This window comes from Oryzias latipes, chromosome 2 (assembly GCF_002234675.1).
Source record: "Oryzias latipes chromosome 2, ASM223467v1".
Lineage (NCBI taxonomy): Eukaryota > Metazoa > Chordata > Actinopteri > Beloniformes > Adrianichthyidae > Oryzias > Oryzias latipes.
This window is the reverse complement of record NC_019860.2, coordinates 24,100,877-24,111,855: the sequence shown is the minus strand read 5'-3', so window position 1 is coordinate 24,111,855 and position 10,979 is coordinate 24,100,877. Positions and strand designations below refer to the sequence as shown.

General features: G+C 43.2%; 1 protein-coding gene across 2 annotated transcripts; it reads left to right on the top strand.

The window, feature by feature from the left end:
* Positions 1–277: 277 nt before the first annotated feature.
* LOC101166845 (sodium/potassium-transporting ATPase subunit alpha-1-like) lies at positions 278–10,191 on the top strand. 2 transcript variants are annotated; one of them, XM_011493190.2, is made up of 23 exons: positions 278–431; positions 768–866; positions 944–1,003; positions 1,643–1,744; positions 1,822–1,923; positions 1,995–2,108; positions 2,208–2,342; positions 2,427–2,544; positions 3,233–3,501; positions 3,605–3,913; positions 4,209–4,343; positions 4,478–4,670; positions 4,751–4,926; positions 5,004–5,140; positions 5,933–6,083; positions 6,166–6,334; positions 6,418–6,572; positions 6,648–6,771; positions 6,859–7,004; positions 7,110–7,240; positions 8,940–9,044; positions 9,807–9,898; positions 10,016–10,191. In XM_011493190.2, the coding sequence occupies exons 1-23, from the start codon at positions 420–422 to the stop codon at positions 10,042–10,044; spliced, it is 3,063 nt and encodes a 1,020-aa protein (XP_011491492.1). In that variant the 5' UTR covers positions 278–419; the 3' UTR covers positions 10,045–10,191. The 2 variants fall into 2 exon arrangements, with proteins under 2 accessions (XP_011491492.1, XP_004084912.1); XM_004084864.3 differs by having other exon boundaries at positions 768–875.
* The last annotated feature ends 788 nt before the right edge of the window (positions 10,192–10,979 follow it).

Here is a 10,979-nt window from a genome sequence, read left to right as displayed (position 1 = left end):
GTGAGAGTGACGGGGTGCAGATCAGACGGCCAAACTGAACCCAATAAACACCATATCAGAACCACAGAAACCACCAGACAGACTCAAACCAAGAAAGGGATCTGCACATGTCCCGTGCTTGTAGTGTTTCTCCTGATAACATCACTATTGCGCGTCCTCTCACAAACTTTCCCACTCACCTGTTGGGTTACCATCCCTCCTCCACCACCACCACCCGGCTCCTCCCCCTCAGAGGCAGGTATTCCTCTGGCTACAAGGTATAAAGCTATGCGGATACCAACCTGAATACCTTCTCTGCTCTGGGAGTGAGGAAGACAACAAGGCTGAGAGGAAGAGCGTGAGAGAGCAAGAGAGAGGCGGAGTAGGGAAGTTTGAATTCAAAAAATTGGATCGAGCCTTTCCAGACTTGAACTGCAACCATGGGGCTTGGAGTGAGTACTGGACTCTTGTCACATGTTTTGGCATGACTTTTGAAGCGTGTTTGTTTGGTCGGGGTTAGTCGCCAATGACTGGTTAAGCTTGACAGTTGCAGGGCTGTCCTGACGCACTCTGATACCAGCGTTCAAAATCCATTGTCGTTTTTTTTCTCAACATTTTTCTACTCTTGGAAAGTTGCTCCTGATCATTCTTGACCTGTTTGCCAATGATGAACGCATGCTTTTTCAAAGTGTTTGAACAGTAAAGGGGACATTTATGTTTTTGAGTTCGGCCGGGAAGTTGATCCCACTTGGTTTCACCACTCAGAGACTCATTTTCTCTCAATCTAGAAAGGGAAGGATGATTACAAGCCGGCGCCAACCTCCGAGCACCATGGCAAGAAAAATAAGAAGGATAAAAAAATGGACATGGACGAGCTGAAAAAGGAGGTCGATTTGGTAAATTCAGCTCAATCCCATTCTCCTGTTATTTTAATGTATTTATTTTTCCCTCTTTCTCTCCACAGGATGATCACAAGTTGACACTGGAAGAACTTTTCAGAAAATATGGGACCGACGCAAACAGAGTGAGCACTTTAAATGTTTTTTTTGTTTTTTGCACTTATCCTACTGGTTTATTCAGAATGCAATCTTTGCACCTTTAACTTTTCTGAGATAAAGTTTGATTATTTTGCATGATTCAAGTTGAAATTTTTGTCTGTAATTGCTTTTTTTACGCTCTAAATAAATTCATCAACAACATCATGTCAGATTATGTTCTTTGTAATCAGTTAAACTAGTGTTTTTAAAAAAAAAAAAGCTGAAATGTTCAAATTAATTTAGAGGATTATGAGACAATTTTAGATAAAAGATGCATTTTTATATGGAGGATTACCATTATCTCTGCATCATAGAAATAACAATTGGACATTTAAAGTGTCAGCATGCATAGAAAAGGTTGATGCAAAAACTTTTGTTAAATCTGATCTGCTTGAGCTGATTCAACTCCTTTTCTCCTTTTGTTTTAAAAAAATGTGAGATAAGCAAGCGTGACCTCATCACACCTTAAGTGCACTCTGATAATCTCACGTTTGCATTGATTCAATGTCACCAGCTGTGACTTTCCATAAAGGAATAAAAATAAACAGCTGCTGTTTCATATACTAATAGCAGTTTTACCAAATAAAACTGCCCTCCGCTAAACAGTGTCCTTCCTGCTACCATAGGGTCTGTCCTCCTCCAGAGTAAAGGAGATCTTCGCCCGGGATGGCCCCAACGCCCTCACTCCCCCTCCCACGACACCCGAATGGGTCAAGTTCTGTAAACAGGTGAAAATCCCATTCAACAGCAACTAAAATCAACAGACAAAGATGGAATATGAGCTTTAATATCTCTTGTTTTGCAGCTTTTCGGAGGGTTCTCCATGCTGCTGTGGATCGGTGCAATCCTCTGCTTCCTTGCTTACAGCATCCAGACTGCTTCAGAAGACGAGCCAACCAATGATAATGTAAAAATGCTGTTTCATTAAAAACCAAAGGAACTGTCAACAAAACAACAGTGATGCTTTTTTGTGTGCAGCTGTATTTGGGGATTGTGCTGTCCGCTGTCGTCATCATTACCGGCGGCTTTTCTTACTACCAAGAGGCCAAGAGCTCAAAGATCATGGAGTCCTTCAAGAATCTTGTTCCACAGGTTAGAGTTTAACCTCCTGCGCTTCTTTCTGGGGAGGTTTCGCTGCTGAGAATGTGGAAACGAAAGCTTACCGTCCTTATTTTTGCTTGGTGGATGTAGCAAGCCCTGGTTATCCGTGACGGTGAAAAGAAGAGCATCAACGCACAGGAGGTTGTTGTCGGAGATCTGGTGGAGGTCAAGGGAGGAGACAGGATTCCTGCTGACCTGCGCATTGTCTCCGCTCACGGCTGCAAGGTGTGCACCTCAAACTCCTATGAACGTTTGTCTATATATCTTATCTTCTTCAGTCTGTTTAGCGATTCCCCTTTTTTCTTTCAGGTGGACAATTCCTCTCTGACTGGTGAATCCGAGCCCCAGGCTCGTTCCCCAGAGTTCTCCAATGACAACCCACTGGAAACCAGGAACATTGCTTTCTTCTCAACCAACTGTGTTGAGGGTATGAAACGAATGACTCTAGGACTGCCATACTCTTGCTGTGATGCTACATTGACACCGAATGAGGATTGCGTACCAAATTCGCATCCGCCATCTTTTTTTTTACGCTGCCCGACGCTTGTCCACAAAGATGTTCACACCAAACACACGTGTGGGTGGAGCTACTGGCCAAAGTTTTCAGCTTCATTGCTACATGGAAGCATTGACAGTATATTTCTTATAGAGTCAATGCATGGAAGACATGCATGAAGAGCTCTACATAAGCATTGATAAACATGTCTTCATGTCTGTTAATAAGATCATTTAGAGACTCTCCCAGCACGGTTACCGTCACCATTTACTACCTCAGATGTGTCTGAGAGATGGACGCTTTTAGTGGTACTTCCTTCTCTATGTGACCCAGTTTGACATCGTGCTGTCCTGCATTAGTCCAAGGAGCGAAGAAAACAGTAAAATCTTTGTATCATTGACTCACTACAAATAAGAATAAGTTCAGGAGGAGAACGATCAGATTCCCCAAACGCACATGTACGCGTGTTTAAGTAGACTTTTTATTGGAATTGGTCACTTAAATGCGCATTTCCAAGGGAACATGGTGATGTGAACATAGCATTAGAAATACCAATTTTAGTCCATAAAAATGTGTAAGATCGGGTGGGTTCTGAACAAATTTACAACTGTCTGTTCAGGCACGGCCCAAGGAGTGGTCATCAACACTGGAGACCGTACCGTCATGGGTCGAATCGCTACTCTGGCCTCCGGCCTTGAGAGCGGAAAAACCCCCATTGCCATTGAGATTGAGCACTTCATCCACATCATCACTGGTGTGGCCATCTTCACTGGTGTGACCTTCTTCATCCTGTCTCTCCTCCTTGGGTATGGGTGGCTGGAAGCCGTCATCTTCCTCATTGGTATCATCGTCGCCAATGTGCCAGAAGGTCTTCTAGCTACTGTGACTGTAGGTTTGAGTATCTCCACAGCTTGTTTTTCTTGCTCCAAGTCCATATTCCCTTGTAAACTAGTGATACTGTCTACTCACTTAAAGGTTTGCTTGTTTCCAGGTGTGTCTGACCCTGACTGCCAAGCGAATGGCCAGGAAGAATTGCCTGGTGAAGAACCTGGAAGCTGTGGAGACCCTCGGCTCCACCACCACCATCTGCTCTGACAAGACCGGCACCCTGACCCAGAACAGGATGACCGTCGCCCACATGTGGTTCGACAACCAGATCCACGAGGCCGACACCACCGAGAACCAGAGTGGAGCCGGCTTCGACAGGAGCTCCCCAACTTGGGCGGCTCTGTCAAGAATTGCCGGACTCTGTAACCGGGCTGTCTTCCTGGCAGAACAAGACAAAGTCCCCATCCTAAAGGTAAAGATCCTTCTATTTGTATGTTTTTTTTTTTTGGCCTTACACAGTGACTCAGATGTTTCATAGTACTTTGCAAATATTTTTCTAAAGACAAGAACCTGCAAAAGCAGCCAAAATAGGCACCAACCCACTTAGCCTAATGAAAAACTATGAGTTTTGCTGAGGTGATTATATTGATCGAAAAGCTTTCTTGGATAACCAAGTTTGCTTTTAGATCCAAAATAGCATACTTCTTTGCTTCATCTGTAGCATAAATATAAACGTTGTTACCTTTGGATCTATCGTTTAAATCTAGAGAAATGTGGCTGGAGATGCCTCTGAAGCAGCCTTGCTCAAGTGTATCGAGCTGACCTGTGGATCCGTCAACGCCTTTAGAGAAAAATACCCTAAGATTGTTGAGATCCCATTCAACTCCACCAACAAATACCAGGTGAAACATTTCAACTCATGGTAACGCATACTCGCTGCTGCCCTCTAGTGCTTAGATGATTTACTACCACATTTTTACTGAATTTAGCTACACCAAGACTAGTTTTTAGAACCATATTTTCTCTTCCATGGCAGCTTTCTATTCACAAGAACTCGACTCCTGAAGAAACCAAGCACATATTGGTAATGAAAGGAGCCCCAGAGAGGATTTTGGACCGCTGCTCCACCATCATTCTCCAGGGAAAAGAGCAACCTCTGGATGCCGAGATGAAAGACGCCTTTCAGAATGCCTATGTTGAGCTTGGAGGGCTTGGAGAGAGAGTTCTTGGTAGAACAAACTCTGAAGCCAACTCAGTGTTTCACACGTTGGTGTACAGTCCCCCAATAAGCCTTCTTTATCCTCTCCAGGTTTCTGTCATTTAAACTTGCCCGACGATCAGTTTCCCGTGGGTTTTGCGTTTGACACAGACGAGGTGAACTTCCCCACAGAGAACCTGTGCTTTGTTGGCCTCATGGCCATGATTGATCCGCCTCGTGCCGCTGTGCCAGACGCTGTGGGCAAATGCAGGAGCGCTGGAATTAAGGTGTGGAGGAAACTGATGAAACCTAATGAAATTTCCCCCAAAATAGCCAAATTGTTACAATTTTAATTTGTTTGCAGGTCATCATGGTCACAGGTGACCACCCGATCACAGCTAAGGCCATTGCTAAAGGTGTGGGGATCATCTCTGAAGGCAATGAGACAGTTGAAGACATTGCTGCCCGCCTGAACATTCCAGTTTCAGAGGTCAACCCTAGGTTAGTTGGTCTTCCAGTAGAGTTCTGACTTACCTGCGGCTCTGAGCAGTGGTGGTTCTATTATAATTTACTCCCAGGCCGGGGAGTAATAGGGCAATTTCCCGTATTGCCTGTGCCAAATATCGCTACTGGCTTTGAGTGGGAAAGCTACCCTATCAAGCTAAATACACACCATGCATGTGATGCACGCTAAATACACATCCTTGAATGTGCTTTTAGCCTACGGTGTTCTCACTGGATAAGCAGGGAGGGGCTTCTTCTCCTTTTTCTATTGTATACTACCTCATGTCCACCCCCTATAGTGGGAAGCAGTCAGTGCATACCGCTCTTTCTTGAACATGCCAAACGTGAGTTCTTGAACTTTTAGCTTATGGTGTTCTCACAGGTCTGTCACAACCCAATACTAGTGCCTGTACCTGCAGATGGAAAAGGTTTGGTGTGAAATGCTGAAGTGGTGCAGATCTCGTAAATCTTGCTCCAGGCTTTTCCATTCTATTCCGATATATAATAAGACTCTGTTTCGTATAAATCCATCCGGGCACAAACCCTACCTATTAATTTCTCCTCCATTAAAAATTTTCGAACAGTTTGCACCTCTGTAACTACCAATTCAGAGTCCCTGATTGGTCAAAGTTCGACCTGGATTAACTTTCAATCTGTGTTCTATGGATGCTCTTCTTGTATGTGGAGCCCAAAAATGATCTTAAAACTTGCGGGTTTGGTTTGTGGTTTTACAGAGGCTTGCTTTCTGTTACTGTAGCCTAAAATGCTTTTTCCCCCCTTCATCTGCAGAGATGCCAAGGCCTGTGTCGTGCACGGCGGGGAGCTGAAAGACCTGACCTCAGAGCAGCTCGACGACATCTTGAAGCACCACATGGAAATTGTGTTTGCCAGAACCTCCCCCCAACAGAAGCTGATTATTGTGGAAGGCTGTCAGAGACAGGTGAGTGTCCCCCCTCCCCAAACTGACAGGCATCAGAAGTGCTGTCTGACATTTCCCTGACATTCTTCTCTGGCCTCTGCAGGGAGCCATTGTGGCTGTGACAGGTGACGGTGTGAACGACTCTCCTGCCTTGAAGAAAGCCGACATCGGCGTTGCCATGGGGATCGCTGGATCTGACGTGTCCAAACAAGCTGCTGACATGATCCTGTTGGACGACAACTTTGCTTCTATCGTCACCGGAGTGGAAGAAGGTACCACAAAGGGAAATTTGGGAAAATCCCCAAGTATTCACCTGAAGAAATCCTCAAAAGTTACCTGATGTGTTACTTTTCAGGTCGTCTAATCTTTGACAACCTGAAGAAGTCCATCGCTTACAGTCTGACCAGTAACATCCCTGAACTCTCACCCTTCCTGCTCTTCATCCTCGCCAGTATCCCTCTGCCTCTGGGAATCGTCACTATCCTCTGTATTGATCTGGGAACTGACATGGTGATGATGCTTGCAAAAATATCCAAAAACCTACTACAACTTAATTTGCTTAGTCTTTTCTTGTTTTTGCACCAGCTACCCGCCATCTCCCTGGCCTATGAAGAAGCTGAGAGCGACATCATGAAGAGACAGCCCCGAAACTCCAAAACAGACAAACTTGTAAATGAAAGGCTCATCAGTATGGCCTATGGACAAATTGGTAGCATTACATTTTTTTTTTAATTGAAAAACTATTTCTTATTTAACTAGATTTTCTCTAGTTTTACTTTGGCTTTCTGTACCTCAGGAATGATGCAGGCCTTAGCTGGGTTCTTCACTTACTTTGTGATCCTGGCTGAAAACGGCTTCTTACCCATGGACCTGCTGGGCATCAGGCTTCAATGGGACGACAAACCTGTAAACGACCTGGAAGACAGCTACGGACAGCAGTGGGTCAGAACCTCTAACAATTTTTGCCACTTTCACCTTAAATCCCCAGAGCAAAAAAATAACAAACAAACCAGAGCTTCAGAGCTAACCTGGAGTTTTGCCTTACAGACATACGAGGGCAGAAAGATCATCGAGTACACGTGCCACACAGCTTTCTTCATCAGTATTGTGGTCGTCCAGTGGGCTGATCTGATCATCTGCAAGACCAGGAGGAACTCTATTGTGCAGCAAGGAATGACGTACGCACACCAGGCTAAACAAAACCTGTGCACTTTTGTATTACATTCCAAATAGTCCCTCCACAATCTTTTTAAGTCCTGTGTTGGTTATCAAAATAACATTTCTGCACTATTTTAACCCTTGACATGTCTTCAGAAATGACATTTCAGATTTATGACGTTCTTTTGCTAATTTTGCTTTTGTTTTTGGCCTATTTAACACTGTGGCTAATTTAGCATTAGCATTGTCCAAGTTTTCAATTAATTTAGGACTCGAACTCTATTGATGACAAATAACTAGGATAGCATTTATGTATTAACATTAAAAAAATGCTGCACTGTGGCGCAGTGGTTAGCGCTCTTGCCTCACCTCACAGCAAGAAGGACCCCCGGTTCAAGTCCCAGCTGGGGGACATGAAAAACACAACATCAATGGGGGACCTTTCTGTGTGGAGTTGCATGTTCTCCTGCATGCGTGGGTTCTCTCCGGGGTCTCCAGCTTCCTCCCACCATCCAAAAACATGCTTCATAGGTTAATTGGTAACTCTAAATTGTCTTTAGGTGTGAGTGTGAGAGTGAATGGGTGTGTGATTGAGGACATTCTACCCTGCGACAGACTGGCGACCTGTCCAGGGCGTCCATTGCCTTCGCCCACAAGTGGCCAGGATAGGCTCCAGCAGCCCTGTGACCCTGAAAGGGAAAAACGGAATAGAAAATGAATGAATAAAAAAAAATGTCCAGTTTGGTATTCTTTAGCCTTCGAGATTCTTTTTTCAAAGACCCACTCTGATAAAAATTGTGTTTTTAGCATGTTCTGGTCAGCATTTTTTGGTTGATTGACGAGATAAATTGAGAAAATTAAACTTAGAAATGTATTTATGAGTATTTCCATATTTAAATAATTGTGAATCAGGAGCAGACGAAAAAAATGCAGTTGGAAAAACCTCCTTGCTCCGCTCCATTCTGATTGTATGTCTTCGTTTTCCTCCTCTGAGCTAGCATCTGGCTCAAACTGGATGGCTGGATAGCTCCAAGAGTGCTTGCCATTTTTGCTGCTAATGTTAAGTTGGGGGTGTGAGGGGCTTTTAGCTAGCGAGAGAGCGTTTAAAAAATCAACTCACACTAATGAGGAGAAGGCGGGATTGCCAGCATTCCCGCCCACAACTCAGAGGTGAATTTCTAATGAACTACTGCCACGCTGAAAAAAATCATGTCCTGGAGAACAACACACTTTCTTTTACTATGGCTAATAACGGCATAATCAACATTAAGAGTCCACTGGGAAAACGGTCGGAGTGGGTCTTCAATATTGAAAAATACTTTTTGTTCCTTTAATTATTTATTATTTCTTAAATATTCCAAAATGAGGCCACTTTTGTGGCCTTTAGCATTTATTCCTTATCATTTTGAATCATTTTGACACATATCAACAGGCTATATTTAGCTAAATTGACTTGTATGATTTTGCAGAATTAGAATTTCTTGAATATTTTTAAACAAATTTTTCTGTTGAGTTTCTAAGCTCAACTTTAGAATATCATCTAGCAACATATTTGTTTTTATACAAATTCAAACTGTCAAAAAAAGGCTTCAATTTTCCTTTTTCCACCAGGTTCTTTTCGACTTTTAACATAAAAAATGATGTAGTGACATTGTATGTTGCAATCTTCTTTGCCCTTTAAATGTTCAAATCTAACGGACTTGTGTTTCCTCCATTAAGAAAGAACCGCATCCTCATCTTTGGACTCTTTGAGGAAACAGCTCTGGCTGCTTTCCTGTCATACTGCCCAGGAATGGACACCGCCCTCAGAATGTACCCCCTCAAGTAAGTGCCAAAAGCTATGGGATGCTTTTCTGGATGAAAAACAATATATGAAGCTGGCTTTCCTTATTTTATTTCCTTTTAACACGTTAAACCAAAAAAAAAATGTTTCTGCTTACTGGCTTTCCTTTTGTGGTGCAACAATTACCTTCATTTTCCTCAGATAGTTTTCCTACAATGCATTTTAAGTCCTTTTTGTTTTTTGGTTCTAATTAATAAAGGAAAGCAATTTTTTAATGTTGCTCTGGAATTTCCATTTCAGAGGCAAAAACTTCCGGAATAATGAGACTCTCCGGCAAAACTCAGAAAGCCACACAGACACATCAGCCTCATTAGCTCAGGAGTTGCTTCTTCCTCTACTTCTTTGCCTCCATTTCATCTGCTCCCTGTCCTTTTTCTTCTTCTTTCTCCTCTCACCTTTCTCTGTGGGTGTCAGCTGATGTTTAACTAACCCAGCTTTCTTCTTCTATGTGTCTGGGTGCCTGTCTCCCTCCAGACTTCCTGTGCCTATTTCTGTCTCCTGTTTGTTATCTCTCTCTTGTGTTGTTACGTCTGGTTATAACCCGACTTTCACCACATATGTGAACCTTTTTTTTTTGTACAATCTGGTGTTTGGTGTTGTGTTGCCAAAAAAAAAAGCTTTTATGTGCTTTTAGGGACACATCAGGCGGCCATAATAGCATGAAAAACTATTCTGGCATCACCCAATCCTGCTAACAGGCAGGGTTGTTTCCTCTTTTAAGTCTCATGTTTCTGTTATTTCAGGCCCACTTGGTGGTTCTGTGCCTTCCCATACGCCATCCTCATCTTCGTTTATGATGAAGTCAGGAGATATCTCCTCAGACGCTACCCAGGAGGTAAGAAATCCTGTCCTTTTATGGAAACTTTTTATCTGGAGCATCTGAGTTTACTCATACAAAGCACAAACTAAAGAAATAATTTGAATTTGACCCCATTTCTACTTTGTTTTCCAGGTTGGGTGGAAATGGAGACCTACTACTGAGTCAGTACAGACGGAGCATTTACCACCATTTGCTGCCCTGTTACACATTTCTTTGAGATGCTGCATCTCCGTGAAACACAGGATGGAGAAGTCGAGCATTCCTTCATTTATGTGTCAGTCACAATAAAACATGTCCGAACCATTTTACTCCTGACCTCGTGTTTTTTTTTTCTTTTGACCACACTCATGTGAGGTTTGCTAGATTTGTACGAGTGAGTCACGTCCAGTGACCCGTTAGGGGGATATTATCCACCTCAATAGCTTAAAAACTACGGAGTGGTAGATGAACACGACGAGTTCAGAGGAGGACAGCCGGTAAATCCTAACTGTCTTTGCTCCTCTTGGATAAAAAGTTTACACGCTCTCATTTGATGCCGTGTCACACAGCCACTTTGTGTATTTTACTAATTTTGAAGTGAAACAAATCCACACCTACTTTTTCCCATGCTCTTTCAGGAACTGATGTGGCATAAGTGGCTCTTTGGGATCATTGTGTCTGTGTGTGTTACATACAGACACAATGAGCCACAACTTCCTCTATCTGCTTAGCCATACCTGGCCAGAACAGTACATCTCGGGCTCTTTCCTTACATTTAACTATTCCCAAGTGTGATTCATGGACTTTTCTGAGCTTTTCACTTCTCATCGTGTGTGGAACTACCAACCTTGAGTTCTTGAATATGAGTCCATCCTCATAAGACAGTTCTTCTCTAAAGGTCCAGTATTGGTTGATCTTGTCTGGAAGTTGTCTCTGCTTTTCTGGCCACCCACTCTGAATTGCCTTTTCAACCAGTCTCAGTTCAGGATCTCCTGCTGTTGCATTTCTAAACTTTTCCTCTGACACTGGGAGTTGATGGCTGATGCAGTTAACATCCATCTCTTCATCTATAAGTGTTTCTTTGTGTTCATTCAGACACGCTCTGCTTAGTGCATCT

Bases quoted from the DNA above. Each gene is read 5' to 3' on its own strand.
- LOC101166845 (XM_004084864.3), top strand. The intron at 6,772-6,858 runs GTAGCATTACAT...TCTGTACCTCAG, and splicing joins TATGGCCTATGGACAAATTG to GAATGATGCAGGCCTTAGCT. The intron at 7,241-8,939 runs GTACGCACACCA...TCCTCCATTAAG, and splicing joins ATTGTGCAGCAAGGAATGAC to AAAGAACCGCATCCTCATCT.